Genomic DNA, 21,337 nt, shown 5'->3' on the forward strand with positions numbered 1-21,337 from the left:
ACAGCTTAAACAATCTATAACAGCAAGGTATTAAAACAAATGGGTAATGACATTGTGATGCTTTGTTGTTGAGATAATTTTGCAAGTAAAGTTTCTTTCAAATAATGGCTGAGATATTACATTGCATATTTACAAATGATCTAATAAATCGACCTCCAGAGCACACCATCAAGTTAATGGAATTCTTGGAAAGTTCGTGAGGTGCTTTGGGATCCCTCCTTACCTCTGAACCTCATTGCTACAAACAGTAGCAACCCCTGAAGGGCCCCTCTTGACTGTGCCAGAGCTCTGTGGCATGGAGTAGCTCCCCGAGTTTTAAAGTGGGCCATGGGAGACATTTATGATGGAGACACTCAATATCCCCAAAGGGGATGTTCTTTCTATTGTCTTAGCTGAATCTCTTTTATTATAATTTGAATCCACCGGTTTATTCTGGAGCAAGAGAAGACAAGCTTGCTTCATCTTCTAGATGACATTACTTCAGGTATTTAAAGGAGGATATCATGCCACCTGTGTTCTCTTTCCCAAGCTAAACATACCCAGCTTCCAAAGTACTTCCTCATAGAGCTTGGTTTCCAGACCTCTGATCATGCTTATATTTTTCTAAGATTCTTAGATTACAAATCTAGCCCGTTTTTTCACAGTATGGTTTTGCAATATATTGATAAAAGAAAGTCAATAGACACTGTCGGTCAATGACACAGAAAGACAAACACGAGTAGCTTAACATGAGTATTTTAATAATGTTGCTTGCAGCATTAATTCCACCAAGACCTATTTGCAGTTAACATAAGAAAAGGCAAATGTATTAAGGAATGAATAGGCAGTGACTGAAAGAGACTATTCCACTAGACACTTCAACATCTCCCTTCAATGTGTTGGCTGGAGAGAGCCAGGAGATGCCTAACTGAAATGAATGGAGGTGGTTATGCAGCAGCTGTCTGATACTGCTTCCACGTTACTGACATTAATTTCTCTTTTTAAAAAAAGAGGTCTTGGTGTGACTACTAGAACAAACAACAAATACTGTGTGTGTGGGTGTTATTGTTTCATTTTAAACATACTGGCACAATCAGAATACATTCTTTTAAAAATGATTTGAACATGCAGATACATGCAAAGAAAAACTATTTTGTCATTTGTTTCTAGGCTGCAATCTTCACCGTACTTGTTTCATGGCATTCTAATGTTTAATTTGTATGTAAAATTGACAGGGCCAGGGAAGAAGTTAGCATCTATGTGATCACCATCTAATGTTCTGAATTGCTTCTTCTAGAAATAAAGGAAGGCTGCTTGTCCACAGTTTATTTCCAGACAAGACTCTTCATTTTATCATATTGCCTTTGCCTTTTGTGCCCTTTTATAGTAATGACGTTTATGCTAGTTTCAAAACCAGATTTGTTTTAGCCTCTTCCTTCAGGACTCCCCTCCAAGTACCAAAGCAGGAGTAAACTAGGTACGAGGCTATTTCTAAATACACCGGGAGATGGCCTACTACACACCAACTACTGGTAAGACGACTAATTTCCGGGCCTTGATTTTTTGTGTAATAGGCGAAAGAGAATGTAGGACAAGTCAAAGTGACATTTCTGTCCAACACAAACTATTGAAAATGGACCGCCAGTGCTCATAATGCATCGCATCCAGCATTTTGTCAATAGCTGTTTTTCTCAAGTACAAGGCAAAAAAGGTCAAACACAGAAGCTTCTTTCATTCATCCACCTTTCCAGAAATAAAGCATCCCTATATGATCCCTATGCAATAGGTATAGAGATGTTTATTTTATTTACCCAATGTATGAAAAAAATACCATATCAAGATAGTACAAGACATCAAGTTCCTCTTTGATGAAAGAGCAGTCACACATAGTATCCTGAATATCTTTAGGCAGCCTGAACAACAGGCAGTGAGAGGAGGAGACGTTCCAAAAAGCATATAAGGCTTCAAGCCAAACAACATGTGGACTGTCAGACCATGGAGTCAATAACAGTAAGGTTGTGTTTAGGGCAGAAATAAGAGCAAGCATCTTGCTGGTCAGTCCTAACCAGAGTAGACCCATTTAATAGATTGTAGATAAAACTAATTGATTCAATAAATCTATTCTTATTTAGCGATGACAGGATTGAAGTCAAAGTAATTGAGATTACTGGAGAAATTGCCATATAAACATGTTTTGAAAGAGGGTTTTAAAGAAGGCGGTTGGCTCCAATGTCATAGTGCAGCTAACTCTCATAACTGGCAGTTATCATGAACAAATTTGGTTTGCAGGAAGTGCTTCACTTTTACACTGTTCCGAAGAAATTACGCCAACCACCCCAAATTTTGCCAGTGGACTTGGGAATTTTCTCTCAGATCGCCATCATTTCAATAAATTTTCTTACTTCTCAGAAATTGGTTATTTATTACATTGATACATCACATATCTTTTGCTATTACCTGTCAGAAAGGAAGCCTAGAAATAAAGAAATATACATTCCTTTTCATAACAATTTAAGGTAGCAGAACATGAGATTGGCAAGTTATTTTAAATTGCAATCCCTTACCCAAAGCACTTTTGTATCACATTAGAGAGGCCACAGCAGTGTATGTACAGAAAGGTTGCACTGGGGCACCAGGAGTTTTGGACCTTCCCCTTCCTCAAACTAACAGTCCCATTTTTTAAAACAGAGAATTGAAATGCCCCATAGTGATTCAGGCAGAGTTACTGTGACAATAGCATGAGAAACACTATCTTTAAATTCTGCCCAGAAAAGGACTGGCACAGTAAGGCATAAGAGCACAGTGATGCATATGTCTCATGTCCAGTGGGAGTATTTTAAGATACCAGCAGCATTTAGTTATTTCTTTGAATATTGCTATGGAAATGTAAACAGTTGTTACTTAAGCATAGAGAGAGGAGAAGAATTTATCTTTTTTTTTAAAAAAAGCTTTATTGGTGGGGGTATGAAATTCAGGACTCACTGTAGCCTAATTATGGAAAAATCAGTACCAACTTTGCATATAAACACAATTAAGTTCAGTACTATTTTATTCAATCTCTCTCAAATATCATTTTAAATCAACCTTTCACAATAAGAAATATGGAATAGAATATGTGTTTCATAATATTCTAGGAAGATCACATTAAGTTATTAACAAATATTGACACCAGATCAAAACATTGTATACTTAACACAACATTTTTCATCTGAGTGATGAGAGTTTGAGAAGTCAACTCAAGTCACCTCTTGATCCCTACAGATCTAGATGGAACTGATGGCAAGGGAAGCCATTGTGGTGTTTCTCTCTATGAAAAGCTATTTTGGAGTTACCACATCCTATTCCTAGAAAATATTGTGATAACCTCATGAAGGTGTAACTTCTTATGTGACACCGACAGCTTTAGATTATTGGCACTTTCTAGCCAATCAAAATATTTAAATCAAAGCACAAACAAAAAGCAGCATGAGCATATATTTCAGATTTTTCTGAGGGGTTACGAGTGCTTAGGTCTCACCATTCATGGCCTCTCATTTTCCTATTCTTTCTTTTTAATAAATGAAACCTTATCTTTGGTTTCTTGTATTTTTTCTGTTATCCTCTCTTTTGTTTCCTCCATTTTCCCCGTTAGCCGCTCCTTTGTTTCTCCCATTTTGCCACTAATCATGTCTCTGGTTTCCTCCATTTTCCCTGATAGTCGCTCTTTTGTTTCTTCCATTCGATCCTGGATATAGTCCTTGACCGGAGGCGGTGTGGACATGTAGTCATGCCTACGGAGATACTTCACCGTGATAGACGTCCCTCCTAAGGTCACTGTATATCTGGCTGGAGTTGCAATCTTGTCAAGAGGGAGGAAGAAGAATACATGGGTCACTTGGACAGTGAAATCAAATTGAAGAAAGGGTTCCACTTTCAAGATAATATTTGTTGTCCTTACATCAATTTGGAGAACTACTTGTCCTGTTATTCTAATTAAATCTTATGATCAAAACACCCCAAGCTTCAACAAGTTAAAATAGGTGGGCAAAATGCAGTCAACCCAACTGCTTTTGCCACCCTTGACTTTTTTCTAGAATGTCTTTTTCTGGCCATTTAAAAAGTGAATTACTTCTTCTAGAAAGATCCATTAGTGGCAATTGACATTTTAAACAGATGTCACTCTCTGAGTCATTTAACATTTTAAGAAAACCAGAAATTGACTTTCAGCTATTTTCATATTTACCCCATACTTCTGGGAAATTGGTGTATTCCCAGACAGTCCTGGGGCAGAATATTTCCCTTGGAGCCAATGCAGTGTATGATGGGGCAACTTGCCCCATAACATCAACCACATATTCAGACCATCTGCATGAGGCTTGAACAGCTATAATAGCCAGCTCTAATGCAACTAGACCAGTAGTTTCAGAGTCCTTATGTCATGTTAAGCAGGAAACAGGATTAGTTTAAACCACAAAAGGATTTACAAAGCAAGATAGCATCTATTTAATATTTTGTCAAATCCAGTAAACGTTGAAGTATTTTTAGTATAAGCATGAGCATGATAAAGAAACCCCCTTGTGCATTAAATGATGCCATGCAACTCTACTTCAGCAGACAGTTTAAGGATAGGTCACCAATTCAGACTAAACACAGAGGACATACTTTAACAGACTGAGACCAGATGTATTCATATAAGCTTTGGGGAAGACTGTGAGTGAAGAACCACTATAAAAGGGAGAGAACAAGATCTTTGGAAGGCAATCTCACAAAACATTGTGGAATATATTCAATATTGCACCTTAAGAACTTTTGTTTCCTTAAAACTTCTGCAGTGGCATAGTTGTGTAACACATTGAATCTAAACACTGAATGTTAGTTACATTAAACTGTGGGGACGCAAGGCAAACTTCACCCAGAAGAATGGTTTCTGAAGAATGACAAGTTTTGAAAAACAGTTTTTCAAAGCAAGAAGACAACTTTGCCTTTGAAAGGACTAAATAAGACCCTTTATGTGCTTTTGATTGTCCTTTCTAATCTCGTACCCTGTGTGCTCGCTCTCACCTCCCACCCAAATCTTTGTTCCCAGTTTTGAGTTCCACATAATGACATATCATCAGGAAATTTGTGGGAGGACATATACTAATTCCTGTTTCAATGAGTGCTGATGGTTTGGCAGTTTGTATCTACTTATAACTGCTCTTTGCCTCTTGCATCAGAACAATCCCTTACTTCTCTAAATGCATTTTGTACTTGGCAAAGGAGTCAAAGGCCAGAAATCTTCATAACACAGTAGTATAGTACAAGTCATTAGAAAGAAAGAAAAATTAAAGCATCAAACGAGCAGATTCTATTGCAACAGGAAATAACAGAAAATGGTTTAAAATTCATGCAGTACAATCAGGACTACCATCTTTAACGTATTTTTAAATTCAATTTAAAGGAAGAAAAGGTTAAAATATTATTATAAAGAAGTAGTTTTAAGAGAACTCATGGGGTTTTAATATCATATTCACTGCAACAGAAAGACATCTTCTAATAGGAAGGGAAGAAACATTTCATCAGTTGGGGTTTCCCTAGCAACTGAGACCAGACAGGAGACTTTGGATAGACAAACTCTCTCTGTAGATTGAGATGAGAGACAACAAATAACAGAACACATAACATCAGATAAAAAGGTATATAAAAGCAATACATATTAAAACCCGTCAATAAATACTTAAAAAACCATAATTAAAAAATAATCTCAGTGTCCCAAGCTGTCTGAGATAGACCAGACAATCTACCATTTCACAGTCTAGAGTGGCTGAAATAAATGTCCTCTGAGTAACAATGAGTCTGGGTTTGGCTGATTGAAGTTGATGGCTGATTGAAGTTGATGTTTCCTAGAAGACCTGATTGTGCCAAGTGGATTATATGGGAGGAAGGAATCCTGTAAACCAATGGTTCTCAACCTGTGGGTCCCCAGATGATTTGGCCTTCAACTCCCAGAAATCCTAACAGCTGGTAAACTGGCTGGGATTTCTGGGAGTTGTAGGCTTAAACACCTGGGAACCCACAGGTTGAGAATCACTGCTGTAAGCAATCCAGACCCAAACTATGTAGGGCTCTCAAGGAAATAAAGCAACCTTTTGTACTTTGCCCAGAAACCTACTGCCACCCAGTAGAATTATTTAACATTGGTGGAATATAGTCACTCTGAGAGGTACCAATAGCCAAACTTGAAGCCGGAATTTGGTCTGAAGTTTCAAACTTGGGACACAAGAATTCCAATGTACAGTGCATTTGGCTTTGGCGTTCCTCATTCAACTCATTACCACCTCCAGGCATTCATTCAAAGGAGTCACACTATCCTTAGCTGATGCCATTACTGAAGACACAGAAAACTATATTTGGGTGTCATTATTGCATTTCCTGAAAACCTCTTATAAAGTTAGATCTATAGAACTACTTACCTTGTACATTGCATACGCAGTTAATGCATTTCCACTCTGAGAATGCTTTAGAATATTTACAACGCTTTCAGGCAACCCTATGAATTCAAGGAAAGGAACGAGATTCACTCCTCTGTGAAAGAGAGATGAAAATGAAAAAATGGCAAACATGCGCATGAAAATATTTGGCATAACTACCAAACATCAAAGACTCTCCCTATACACTGTTTAGTCCATCATGCTTTGCCTGAACCAAGAAATTCAAACGCCAAAAGATAATGGAGACAAGACTGTTCTGGTTTCACATTTGAGCTTTAATACCATAACCTACTACAACATAAAATAAGCTTTTGGAGCTGTTTCCAATAAAGATCGGCTTATATCTGCATGTGATGGACACAGGTGAATAGAATACGAACCTAGGTGTTTTGCATATAAAAGGTATTTTGCACACAGAAAATATTTGGTTAGAAGATCACATAGCATTTGTCTCAGACGCTGGGAGAGACTGCTGCTACTACTAAGCCATTTGGAGGGCCAGAGATCTGAATAGCAATGTCACTTGGCATGTTCAAATATTTTATCTGCACCTTGAAAGCTGAATGGCCGAAAAATAATGGATACCTTCAATATATAAACAGATTACTATAAGCATACAACCTTACTTACATTATGACTTAACCCAATTAATGAAAACATTTCCGTTGACTTTTAGAGCTTCGTAACCTTCTCAGAGTTAATTCTAATGTGTATCTCATTCTGAAATGAATGAAGTACAGAAATTTCTTCTAAGTCAAAAAATGAAAAAGCTAACCTATCTATTATATACCCTGAAGTAAACCTTACCAAACTGAATATGTACATTTGTATACTGAATATGCTTATGTCATTCCTTATGACCCAATATAAAACCTACATGGATGTAATGATTTTCTCTAACATGTATCTGGATTCATAGATCAGTGTTGTAAGGCAAAATTGTGACAAGAAACAAATTCCATGACATTTTAGGGTTATTTTATATAGATGGTTCAATACTAAAACAACCTTGCTGTAGCCATATGCTGTTAGGACAGAAATACATTGCTTTGAACTTTGCAGAGTGAGGACTATGATAAGATTCAGTTAATTGTGGCATTTACTGGTACAGTAGAGTCTCACTTATCCAACATAAACGGGCCGGCAGAACGTTGGATAAGCAAATATGTTGGATAATAAGGAGGCATTAAGGAAAAGCCTATTACACATCAAATTAAGTTATGATTTTACAAATTAAGCACCAAAACATCATGTTATACAACAAATTTGACAGAAAAAATAGTTCAATACGGAGTAATGCTATGTAGTAATTACTGTATTTATGAATTTAGCACCAAAATATCACGATATATTGAAAACACTGACTACAAAAATGCGTTGGATAATCCAGAATGTTGGATAAGCGAGTGTTGGATAAGTGAGACTCTACTGTATGTCCAAACAAAGTGTTTAATGTTTGTTACCTTTGAGTATTTTTATATTATGGGTTATAGATAGAACATAATACCTGAAACAATGATAAGTTTGATGCTGGAAGCATGAATCTCTGACATCAGAAGGTATTATAATGAAGTGTTTGTTTTAGTTACTCTAACCAACTGGCATTAAGTGCCCTTTCTAAGAGCTATCATTCCAAATGTCATTCTAAATTTATCCTTCCTCAGAGTAATAAAGTCCCAAGCTATTTAATATTTTGCTTCAGGAGGATCCACCAAATATTCACCCACTATCTTTCCAACCAAGTAAACATTTGCTGGTTTTTCCTAGATACAAAATTGTGGAAAACAGGTTTGGCCTCTGACATACTGAACTAGAAATTTACCCAGGTAGACACAAAAACACAGTTCTTGATTGTGCAACTTGATAATAACTATGGGAATGGAAAACCTAACATTTGGTACGATGTTTGTATTTTCAACAAGATTTCGGTTTTAAAATATATAAAGGTGTTTTCAGAATTTGTTTATAGCAGTACAATTTCAATGAGCTAATGATGGACAAAAGCTGAAATGTTTAGTGATTCTGAAATCTTATGGGAGCATAAGAGAAATGCAGAACTAGGCTATAAAGAAGATTTCTAACAAAAAAGCATTTATTTGACTTTTCAGTGATGGAGATGAGGCAACACAGCATACAATACATTTATAGGAATGCTGAGATGTTTTGATTTAAACAGAAATAGAAAATGTATTATGAATACTATTATACTAATCTTCTTCAGTGCTGATAATAATTTCCTTAACAGAGTATTAAGTGTATATGTGAACTGTTGACAACTTCTCAACAGCCACTTTCAGATTAAGGAACACACACAAGAGGGAAACAAACCTAGCCCTTCTATGTTGTCCTGCTAGTAGCAAGGTCTTTAGCAGTGGGTAGACTAAAAGTTGGGACTTTCTATTTCTTATTATAAAATGTTTAAACTGTTTGCTTTGTATCCTAACATAAATGTGTTTTCATTTTCATTTTTTTAATGATGTTGGAAACCATGCTGCATTCCAGCCATGAAAAAAATGAGGGCTATAAATCCGATAAAATAAGTGATGTAACTATGTCTTCCATCTATGTTAACAGCATGATTAGAATAAAATAATTGGAAGCCCAGGTCTCTGCCCTGGAGGAAAACACAAAGCACTCATGAAAGATGGATATTCAGCCTTTGTTTAAAACTTGTAAAGGTGAAGGTGCCACACTCTGAGGTACGGTATTCCATTTTTGAACAGTTCTTACCATCAGGAAGTTCTTCCTAGTATTTAGATGGATCCCCCTTTTCTGCAGTTTGAATCTATTGCTCTGAGTCCTAGTCTCTGGAGCACCAAAAAACAACCATGCTCCACCTTCAATATGACATCCTTTCAAACATTTAAACATGGATATCACACCACCTCTAATTTTTTTCTTCTCCAGACTAAACACATTCAGCTCCCTAAGCTGCGTTTGACAAGGCATGGTTTCAAGACCTTTTATCAGTTTGGTCAGTCTCCTCTGGACATGTTCTAGCTTGTTAATATCCTTCTTAAACCGTGATGCCCAAAACTGGACACCTTATTCCAAGGGAGCTCTAACCAAAGTGGAATGGAGTGGGAGTATTACATTTCTCAAAGTTGACACTATAGTCCTCTCGATTCCACACAGCATGAAAAAGGAATGTTATCTTTTGAAATAAAGAGATCAGGGACTTGAAACAGTAATTAAAACAATAGGAATACTGTAAATTGAATTACTTGAACAAGGAAGTACACTGCGTAATCTGACTGAAATTCAATTTTCCTTTCTTGTCAATAGGGAATCTTTATTAACTCAGGACTCCGATTTAGAGACAATGGCCAAGACTACATCATGGCTGTTTAGCATACATTTCTGCATGTGCAGGTAAACATTAATTGTATACGTCTCTTATATTCTATTCTTTCATTCTTATACTATGGCTTCTTATTTTCAAGAACTCCTATTTGTGCAAAGTAAAAGTGGTACATCTTTAATGCTGTGTTTTGAAAAAAATGTAATTAAAAACACGAAGAAGAAACAGGCATTTGTTAATTGCTGAATCCAAGCAATAATTCTGTATTCTTAAAAAAATTCCAACATTACAATATAATAATGATCACTGTAAACTGTGACAGAACTGACAATCTAGGTTTGAATCATTTTTTTAAGTCAAGGAAAGCAGCTAACACCACTTCATTAAACAAATTATAATAAATACATCACACTCCAGTTTCCAAGATGGTTGAACAGAGCAAGGAACCTTTAGATTATTTTCTGAGGGCAGCTGAATTAGTAAAATGCTTTGTCTATCCTGCAAGATAGAAAAAAGAGAGACAACACTGCCATCCAATACTGGAAACAAGTCCTGCTAAGCTCAGTAAGGCTTATTCAAGAACTGCTCATCCCAATACATAGCTAATCTGTTAATGAAGTCAAAAATAAATATTAAATCATGACACGAAAGAAGACAACATTGTTATTTTGGCTTCTTTCACATATCAGACACTAAAAAGCACACTGAGCAGATGGATAGTAATATACCATTGCTTCTCTTGGGTTACACTCTGCAGTACTACCACAGTACCTTGGATGAGAGAAGATTGCAGCCTGAAAAAGAATGCACAATTTAAATCAGGCCTCTTCAAGCTTCAGCTGTTTGGGCCTCCGATTCCCAAAAGCCCCAGCCAGCTTGTTCAATGGTCAGGAATTCTGGGAGCTGAAGTAACCTGGAGGGCCGCAGGCTGAAGCGGCTTGATTTAAATATTTCAAGGACTTGTTTTCTGCAACTCCAGGGGGTAGGACCAGGTCTAATGAAATTACAAAAGAGCAATTTTTGATTGAATATTAGAAAGAACTTCTTGACAGTTACAGCAGTTTGCAATGGACTCTATTGTGTAGAGAGGTAGTGGGGTTACCTTCCTTGGACAGCTTGAAAAAGTGACTAGGCAGCTACCTGATGGGATGTTTTAGCTGGAGATCCTGCTACTGTGCAGGGGATTGGACTCGATGGACTATGAAGCCCCTCTCTATTCTAGGAAACTATTCTGTGTGCTTACGTTAAGGTTTGTCTGAAGTTAATAAATACAGTGTTTATGAATTCACTACTTACTTTAAAGCTGCATAGTAAAAGGCTCCAAACCACAGGCTGGAAGTCAGAAGATGGACTGGAATAAGAACTTTGCCATACTGCTTAAAAGTTTTTTTGAATCTCTGCACAAGGCTTATTGACTTATCTTGCAAGGGATCAAGCTCCATAGAATTTGGTTCTACAGGTGCTCCCTGAGCTACGTTTTCAGTTGGTGTGGTAGAAGTCTCTCTCTTCAGTTCTTTATCACGAGGATATTCTGGTTGCGGTGGCCTTTTGCCCACAAATTCCCGTTCCTTGGAAATGCAAACAGCAGCGGATTCATGAAGACACTGCCGTTGAATCTGCAGAGGCACTGAAACTATTTTTTTTCTTTTAATGAGCAAGGAGGGTTGTCCTTTTAAGCATGGAAACATGCATGTGCGATGGGATACCAAAGATGTCCTGTACGCCAGCTGTAGTGATCTCTGCATTTTGGTTGAGGGCAACAACATACTGAAGATACTTTATACGACTCCTAGGAAATGAAAAAAGTACATGGTTGAATTTTTAAAAAACCTGTAAACACTGTTCTGTTCCAAATGTCACAACGATAAGAAAATAGTAAAAACACTATTGAAATAAGACAGTTTTCAAAACCATCTTTGTAAAGTCAGAGAATTAACTACAATATGATGTTTCCCTTAACAAGGAGAATTTGAGCACAATATATAAATATAGGGAAGTCTGAAAAGGTTTCTCTTGAACATGGGTAAGAATTTGTAATATGGTTTTCCCACAGATGTTTTATGTACCTCTGCTGAGGAAAGCATTATTAGTTATCCTAATAACTTCCAGATTCTTAATAAAGCCATACATGTGGAAATGCATGTATGAATAAGAAGCAATACTCAGCCACTTTTGGGGGAGGTCTGATCTGATCTGACTTGGCATTATACCCGATGAGCTGTCAAATGAGAAGACTAAGACACAATGAAACAAATTGTTTCACCATCATAGTACACGTTCATTATACCTTTTTCAAAATGCTTGAAACCAGAAGTGATTTGGATTCAGTTTTGTGGGGAATTTTGCAATACCTATATTATCATATACATACATAAGATTGATCTTGAAGATGGCACTCTAGTAAAAAAATGTTTATTTTAAGGTTTCATATACAGGCAGTTCCCGAGTTACTACCATCCAACTTACATCCGACTTTTAGTTACAAACTGGGGGGAGGGGGAATGACTCCACTGAAGCTTTTGTACCATTCCCTGTTTCCATGAGAACCCAAAATCCTCTAAAATTGTCAGAGGGACAGAAACTGAGGTGAAATCTTCTGCAGATGGCCACAGACAGTAGAACAAATGTTATAGGCCCAGCTTATCTGTCCGAACGTGTCTCCCGCTACGACCCACCTCGAAGCTTAAGATCGTCAGATGAGGCCCTGCTCGCGGTCCCGTCAGCCTCACAGGTGCGGCTGGCGGGGACGAGAGACAGGGCCTTTTCAGTGGTGGCTCCCCGCCTATGGAACGCCCTCCCCATTGAAGTCAGGCAGGCTCCCTCCCTCCTGTCTTTCCGAAAGAGGACAAAAACGTGGTTATGGGACCAGGCATTTGAGCATGAGTAGCAGCAAAAATGAGATAAGAATATATGACCTACTGACAGACCCCACATGAACATGGAAAGCGCCTTAAATGTATATTTAAATGTATAATTATGTATATTTTAATGGCTATTCTTAATTTTATTGTAATTTTTAATCTTGATGGATTTTTAAATTTGATGAAAACTGTTTTTAATGTGTATGGTTATACTGTAAGCCGCCCTGAGTCCCCTGATGGGTGAGAAGGGCGGGGTAGAAGTGATGTAATAAATAAATAAATAAATAGGACTGTTAATCCTTCCCTATGCAGGCATTACTCCGAAAATATGTACCTGTTCTGACTAACATACAAATTCAATTTAAGAACAGAACTTATCTTGTTCGTAACCTGGGAACTAACTGTACACCTTATATACATAGCCAGAATGTAATTGTATAAAATATTTGTAATAATTTTGTGCATGAAATAAAGTTTGTGTATACTGAACTATCAGAAAGCAAAGTTCTTAGTTTCTCAGTCACCCATGTGGACAATTTTTGAATTTTGTAGTGCAGTCAGTCCTCCACATTAATTGGGGTTAGGATTACAACACCTTGGTAAAAGCAGAAAAGCAATTAATAATTCTAGCACACACACACACACACACACACACAAATAACAAACGTACACTATAGATTCCTTCTGGCTAGCTGATCTCAGATGCATCAGCCTGAATTTAAACGCCTTTCTCATCTCACCCACCCATTTCTTCTCCCTAACTCTCTTTGTCTCCTCTCTTGCCCACCAGGATGCCCTGGACTCTATTACCTATCATCTCACCACGAGCTTTAGTCTGAATACAAGGTGCTGGTGAGGAATCCATGGAGTGAACAAGGGAAGAGGTAGATTGTGGGTAAGGGCTTTCAAACTTGGATGTTGTTTCTTCGATGGGACAGTGGGGAAGAAACAATGGAGGAAGGGATTGAAATGCTGGATGTTGATTTGATTGTAAAGTAAGGAGGGAGCTATGGAGCAAGGTGTTTAAAATCTTGCTGAGGTTCCAATGGGAAGGCTGAGAAGGAAAAATGGCAGATATGTGCAGAAGCAGAAAACTGAGACGATGAGCTAATTAAAGTGGAGCTAATTAATCATGATCAAATTCACAAAAGTGAATTCAGGACAAGGGATGCTCAAACGATGTACTGGCAAAATCTTTGGGATTGGGGTAAAAATATACACATGAATAGAATTTTCAGTGTCCACAACATATGCACTAAAGCCAACCCTCAAACCCATTGTTTCTTAGCCACTTAAGTTAGGTAAGAAACTCACAGTTATGGCAAGCTTTTAGAGAAGATGTAACCAGTGCCTCACTATGCTACATCTTACAAGGAAAAGATTATGGGAAACAAACATAATTCAAATAAGAGATTAATGTACAGTTATTCAACTATTATCGCACCTGGATGCCAAACTCTCCACTTCATACATATTCCATACAAAGAGTAAGAACTTTTCTCCACACAAGCTATCCCTTGTGGCTTGTTAAATTAAGAAAACAAAGCAGCAAGAGTAGTTTCACCTGGTTATTTCCATCTTTTAAAATTATATCATAATGGGTTAAGAGACTCAGAAAGACTGGAAGCATCTGATCTTTTAGAAGCATTTAAAATCTATCCCATGTCACACAGTAATTGACAAACCTGGCCTATGGTCAAATCAGCCCCGAACCAGAGAATCTTGTAGTCTCAACTGCCCAGCTAATTGCATTAAAAATGTAAGAAAGCTAGCGATACAATTGATTTGTGGGAACATAGTTGCCATAGTTTCTGTTATTAATTAAAAACTGTATGGATATGTCTGTATTTGTATAGATAAATTACACAAAATAGTTTTAAAGCTTCAAAAAGTGAAGATTTCAGCACCTTTCAATCAACAGTGATTTCTTAAGTATTTTTTCTACTACAGGATTTTGGACTTTTGGATTTTACACACTGCTGGAATCATAGAATCATAGAATAGTAGAGTTGGAAGAGACCACATGGGCCATCTAGTCCAACCCCCTGCTAAGAAGCAGGAAATCGCATTCAAAGCACCCCCGACAGATGGCCATCCAGCCTCTGCTTAAAAGCCTCCAAGGAAGGAGCCTCCACCACGGCCCCGGGGAGAGAGTTCCACTGTCGAACAGCTCTCACTGTGAGGAAGTTCTTCCTGATGTTCAGGTGGAATCTCCTTTCCTGTAGTTTGAAGCCATTGTTCCATGTCCTAGTCTGCAGGGCAGCAGAAAACAAGCTTGCTCCCTCTTCCCTATGACTTCCCTTCACGTATTTGTACATGGCTATCATGTCTCCTCTCAGCCTTCTCTTCTGCAGGCTAAACATGCCCAGCTCTTTAAGCCGCTCCTCATAGGGCTTGCTCTCCAGACCCTTAATCATTTTAGTCGCCCTCCTCTGGACGCTTTCCAGCTTGTCAACATCTCCCTTCAACTGTGGTGCCCAAAATTGGACACAGTATTCCAGGTGTGGTCTGACCAAGGCAGAATAGAGGGGGAGCATAACTTCCCTGGATCTAGACGCTATTCCCCTATTGATGCAGGCCAGAATCCCATTGGCTTTTTTAGCAGCCGCATCACATTGTTGGCTCATGTTTAACTTGTTGTCCACGAGGACTCCAAGGTCTTTTTCGCACACACTGCTGTCAAGCCAGGCGTCCCCCATTCTGTATCTTTGATTTCCATTTTTCCTGCCGAAGTGAAGTATCTTGCATTTGTCCCTGTTGAACTTCATTTTGTTAGTTTTGGCCCATCTCTCTAGTCTGTCAAGATCGTTTTGAATTCTGCTCCTGTCTTCTGGAGTGTTAGCTATCCCTCCCAGTTTTGTGTCATCTGCAAACTTGATGATCGTGCCTTCTAACCCTTCGTCTAAGTCGTTAATAAAGATGTTGAACAGAACCGGGCCCAGGACGGAGCCCTGCGGCACTCCACTTGTCACTTCTTTCCATGATGAAGACGACGCATTGGTGAGCACCCTTTGGGTTCGTTCGCTTAGCCAATTACAGATCCACCTAACCGTAGTTTTGTCTAGCCCACATTTTACTAGTTTGTTTGCCAGAAGGTCGTGGGGGACTTTGTCGAAGGCCTTACTGAAATCCAGGTACGCTACATCCACAGCATTCCCTGTATCGACCCAACTCGTAACTCAGGTATGCTGCTACAGGAAAACATGGGAGACATTAATGACATTTTATCAGTCAATGCCTGACTGGCTTTGTAAATGCTGATCTTTCTAAAGGCTTCAGTGTGTACTATATTAATCTGGTGTACTAGACTGATTTGAAGTTTAGAGCTGCCCTCTACTGTACTTTCCTAGCACTACAACTACTGTGGTGAACTTGATCTTAGTTAATGACAAAGGGGTTTTAATTTTCTTTTGATTCCATTACCCAAAGGTAAAGGTAAAGGTTTCTCCTGACGTTAAGTCCAGTCATGTCTGACTCTGGGAGTTGGTGCTCATCTCCATTTCTAAGTCAAAGAGCTGGCGTTGTCTGTAGACACCTCCAAGGTCATGTGGCTGGCATGACTGCATGGAGTGCTGTTACCTTCCCGCCGGAGCGGTACCTATTGATCTACTCACATTGACATGTTTTCGAACTGCTAGGTTGGCAGAAGCTGGAGCAACAGCGGGCGCTCACTCTGCTCCCGGGATTTGAACCTGGGACCTTTCGGTCTGCAAGTTCAGCAGCTCAGTGTTTTAACACACTTCGCCACCGGGGCTCCTCCATTACCCTATGCAACAAAAAACTTAAATGTAAACATTTTCCTGTTCACAGCGCAACACAGCAATTATGTTGATTTACGCGATTTCATTCCAAATGCTTCCTATAATACTGTTGCTGTAAATCAGGGATTGGGACCTCGTATAGCTATCTAAAGCTCCTAGTAGCATCTAAACAGGTTCGGGATCAAAAAATACTTACCTAAACTCCAGGGATTTATTTCATCACCTAAGTATTTGCACTGCCTTTGGCATTTTGGACTCAAGGGAAGGAGCCATTAGAAGGAGGAAGAGGAGGGGAAAGAAGAAGAGGAGGAGGAGGAGGGACTTTTGGTTGATTTCCTTTCTAGAAAATGTGGGGACTCACAGCTTTCATACTTTGCTCTTAGCCCTGTCTGTTCAAGGGCTAGGAAAGACCTTGCTAAATACAGGAAGTCAAACTGAAGTTCACTTCAAGTGCATTTTAGACTTAAAAAGACTTTTCCTGAGCCAGACATGGCTGCAAATGTGTGGCAAAAAAGAAAGAAAAAAGATTGTGACCCTCTCAGGCCTTTTCTGGGAGCCAATGTGGCTTTCAACTTCTGTCAGTTGCCCACATCCACCCTAAATAATATCAATACAGAGAATCATAAAGAAATGATTGATTGCAGATTGATATCAAGATTCTGTATCACATATTCTTTGTAGAGGTGAACTAATGACCCCTTCCCCAGTATCATTCTTTCATTAACAACTTGCTCCCAAAAATTCAGTTTTATAAAAAAAAAAGGATGGCAAAGCCAAAAGAGCCCAGAAATTTAAAGAAGGCCTTTAGATCAACACTGTCACCTAGAAATTATGGCCAGGTTCGAAGCAGGAAATTCAGTACAAGGGAAGTAAGTGGCTGCTCATAAAAGAGAAAATGGCAAGCAGACAAAGCATTTTTTCAGGACTATACAATTTGTAACTGGCAGCATGTTAACAAATATGTATAATTTAATACTGAATATAGAATACTCAACAACAAATGAATAAAGTCACCATTGATCTGGAGAAAATGGAATTGCTTACCTTTTACAATACTCTTGCAACTGTAAGATTTTAGAAGCAATTATCCTTTTTATTACGCTGCTGTGATGTGATCAACTCATTGTACTTCTGACCTAGAAAAAGTCACAGACAACGGATTAGTCACTTTTTAGTGCAATCTTCAGCTTCCCAACAGAACAAAACCTATATAAATGCCAATACGTATTTCAAAACCAAGTGAGTAATTTTTGAAGCAAACACCAAGAAACTGTATTAGCCTGCTGTAATATTTGGATGTCACTCAATGGCTCTAGCCTTACTTGTAGACCAGATTAAACACATTTTCTGACCTAGCCGTCTTCTGCTTGGTTCCAGTTTCAGCTAGCTAATTTTTCTCATGGAAAATATTAAACTTATACATTGTATGTGCATATAAAAGAAATCATGCTGTTGAAAGTCATTGTGAGTAGACAAACTTGCTTGACTTCAGGTTCCCATGGCTTAACTTGGGTTTTATCCTGGAAAATCAATGTAATAAATCAGATACAATGGGAAGGGGACATGGAAAGCTTATTATATAGCACTTGAGCGAGAGCTGAATTCCACCACTAGTTTCCAAACACAATTCAAATTCTATCATGTAGACAGTCTTCTTATCATTTGAAAATACCCTCTACATTCTGACATTTTCATGTCAGACCAAATAACAAAGAGATGTAGCAGTCAGATAACTGTCCTCAAAAAAGTTTCATAATGGGCATAAATATATTATAGAGCTTCCTTAGATTCCAATATGGCACTGCTTTTCCCTGGTGGTGGGACTGTATGTGTCTACAAGGCAAGACGCTACTATGACAGTAGCACAGTTGCTGGTAGAGTCTCCCATGTCAGACAGGCTGCAAGTAGGACAGTGAAGGAAACCAATTGGAAGAAAGCTTTGACAAAAAGGCAAATAAGTGTGTCCTAGAGCAAATCAAATTCAAACTCTCCCTAGAAGTAGACATGACTAAACTTCAGATATATCATGAGAAAACATAACTCACTAGAAAATACAACAATGCAGAAGGAGGTAAGGCAAAAAGAAGGCCCAATTACGAGTGAAAATATTCTATCAAGGAAGGCAGTGCCTTGGGTCTGCAAGACTTGATGATTCGGAGGTCCCTTGTTCATAGTCACTATGGGTTGAAGTAGACTTTGCATCAGTTAAGAAGGATAACTTGTCCTTTAATAGCTTGTCCTTTAATAGTTACTTGTGGCTTGGCTGTTAATAGCTACTTTAACCAGAAAAATTCTTGATATTTTAAAGCCAACTAGCATTTAACTCTGCGTTTATGCGTTAGTTCTCTTCTGTTGTGTTAGACTAGGTATGGCCAAACAGCCTACTGGATGTCAGGAACTCTGGGAGTTGAACTCCAAAACACCTGGAGGGTTAAAATTTACTAGCTGTTAGGAATTGTGGGAGTTGAAGTCCAGAAGACCTGGAAGGCTGAAGTTTGCCCATGCGAACTGTGTTAGGCAATGTGCGATTGCAGGAGAAAAGGCCTGAAAAACTAGTGGCCATAAAACAACTGATTGTCTGATGTTTGAAGAAAATCTGATGTGTGGATTTGGTGATTTTCCCCTGAAGTCCCAGGCTCTGGCATATTTCTGCCAATAAGAAACAATCCAGGGACTTGAAGTCCATTGTTTGTGAACCTACAACAATCCATGAACCAACAGTATGAGTAGTTCTAGTGTGGTTCACCATTATGACAAAGCAGTGGAAAGAATTACAAAGTCTAAGGTGACACATTAGGAGCCCCAAATAGAACAGATTAATGAAACCAATGAGTGAACAACATTAAGTCAATATGTAAGTAAATCCCTATGATTCAGCAGGTTTCAGCATTGGCTCCTTGCAAACCCATCAAGGGCTGCATGCGGTTGGTGACACAGAGCCAAACACATGAAAAAGAGATGACATTCTCTCACTTTGCCACATTAATATAAGTTGTATACACTGGGATCCTGGGAGTTTTCCGGGCTGTATGACCATGTTCCAGAAGCATTATGGCAGGCATCCTCAGAGGTTGTGAGGTATATTATAACTAGGCAAGGGAAGTTTATATATATGTGGAAGGTCCAGGGTGGGAGAAATAACTCTTCTCTGCTTGAGGCAAGTGTGAATGGTGCAATTGGCCAGCTTGATTAGCACTGAATGTCCTTGCAGCTTCAAGGCCTGGATGATTTTTTGCCTGGGGGACTCCTTTGTTGGGAGGTGTTAGCTGGCCCTGATTGTTTCATGTCCGGAATTCCCATTTCCAGAGTGTTGTTCTGTATTTACTGTCCTGATTTTAGAGTAGCCAGATTTTGTTCAGTTTCATGGTTTCCTAATTTCTGTTGAAATTGTCCACATGCTTGTGGATGTCAATGGCTTCTCTGTGTAGTCTGACATAGTAGTTGTTAAGAGTGGTCCAGCATTTCTACGTTCTCAAATAATATGCTGTGTTCAGGCTGGTTCTTCAAGTGCTCAGGGCAGCTTACATGGGGAACATGCCCAATTCAACAACAATTAAAACTAAACTTCGATTGAACATAACTCAATAAAATCAGTAACATTACAAAACAATAACATAACAGCATCATCAACCAACAATCTGTCTTGCGGAAGGTGGACAAGGTGGGTGCTAGTCTAATCTCCCTGGTGAGAGAGTTCCAGAGCTGGGGGGCCAGCACAGAAAAGGCCCTCTCCCTCGTTCCTACCAAACGTGCTTGAGATAGTGGTGGAAGCGAGAGAACGGCCTCCCCGCAGATCTTAGAGCTCGTATGGGTTCATAGGGGAAGATGTGATCATGAAGATAGGCAGATCCCGAACCGTTTAGGGCTTTGTAGGTCATAACCTGCACCTTGAACTGGGTCTGGAAACTTATCGGCAGCCAGTGGAACTGTTTAAACAGGGGGGTTGACTGCTCCCTGTAACTCGCTCCAGTTAATAACCTTTTTTCTTCCATGTCAGGAGCAACCGGAGTTGCTTCTGGAGTGAGAGAATTGGCCGTCTGCAAGGATGTTGCCCAGGGGACGCCCGATCTTTGTACCATTTCTGAGCCGTCTTCAAAGGCAACCCCATGTAAAGCTGTATAAACGTCACTTGCCTAGTTTCCAATATACTTCACAACCTCTGAGGATGCCTGCCATAGATGTGGGTGAAACGTCAGGCGAGAATGCTTCTGGAACATGGCCATACAGCCTGGAAAACTCACAGCAACCAGTGATTCCCGCCATGAAAGCCTTCGACAACACAGTTGGATACACTATTATATGCAGTCAGAACTCCATATCAATAATAATAATAATAATAACACATATTATCTCCTACCTGCCTTTTCACAAAGAAAGTTAACATAGAATTAAAATACAACAGATAACTAAAAACATACAAAGTTTACTCCTTGGATCAATGCTATGGAATCCTGGGAGTTGTAGTTTGGAGAGAGTGCGAGAGAGGCACCAGCACTCTTGGGCCGAGAAACCTTCCTACAGGATTCCATGGCAGTGAAAGTGGTATCAAAGTGGATTAATTTTGCAGCGTAGATGTAGCCTCAGTGGGCGTGGAGTGCCAATACAACTGCAGCAACAACAGCGAAGGGGGAGTTTTTTCTCTCAAGCAGAGACATTTGGAGGAGAGGAGGCGGCTTCCCGCCTAAAGGGGGCTTGGCTCGATTCGTGAGAGTTCATTACAACAAGCCAACAAGAGGGAGAGGGCCCCTTTCCCCACCCGAGAGCCACGAAGTGGGACACCACGCTCACCTCTTCAAGAGGGCCACATCTCTCAGGGTCAGACGCTCTAGGAGGCGCTTCTCTCTCTGTCCCTCTCCTTCCCTTCCTTCCTTCCCTCCCCACAAGCGAGGCGCCATTTGCCCGCCCAGCCTTCTCCGCCCATTCCGGACAGAAGTGCGCATGCTCGCTGCGGCCGCGCGCCCCTGGAACTTGTAGTCCCCCGCCCGC

General features: G+C 39.3%; 1 protein-coding gene across 1 annotated transcript; it reads right to left on the minus strand.

Annotated features, from left to right (window-relative positions):
* Positions 1 to 719: 719 nt before the first annotated feature.
* Positions 720 to 21,284, minus strand: fam210a (family with sequence similarity 210 member A). Its single transcript, XM_003219699.4, has 5 exons — positions 21,140 to 21,284; positions 17,396 to 17,487; positions 11,026 to 11,518; positions 6,411 to 6,522; positions 720 to 3,817 (listed from the first exon to the last, which is right to left on the minus strand). The coding sequence occupies exons 3-5, from the start codon at positions 11,493 to 11,495 to the stop codon at positions 3,518 to 3,520; spliced, it is 882 nt and encodes a 293-aa protein (XP_003219747.1). The 5' UTR covers positions 11,496 to 11,518; positions 17,396 to 17,487; positions 21,140 to 21,284; the 3' UTR covers positions 720 to 3,517.
* Between the last annotated feature and the right edge of the window lie 53 nt (positions 21,285 to 21,337).

This window comes from Anolis carolinensis, chromosome 4 (genome assembly GCF_035594765.1).
Source record: "Anolis carolinensis isolate JA03-04 chromosome 4, rAnoCar3.1.pri, whole genome shotgun sequence".
Lineage (NCBI taxonomy): Eukaryota > Metazoa > Chordata > Lepidosauria > Squamata > Dactyloidae > Anolis > Anolis carolinensis.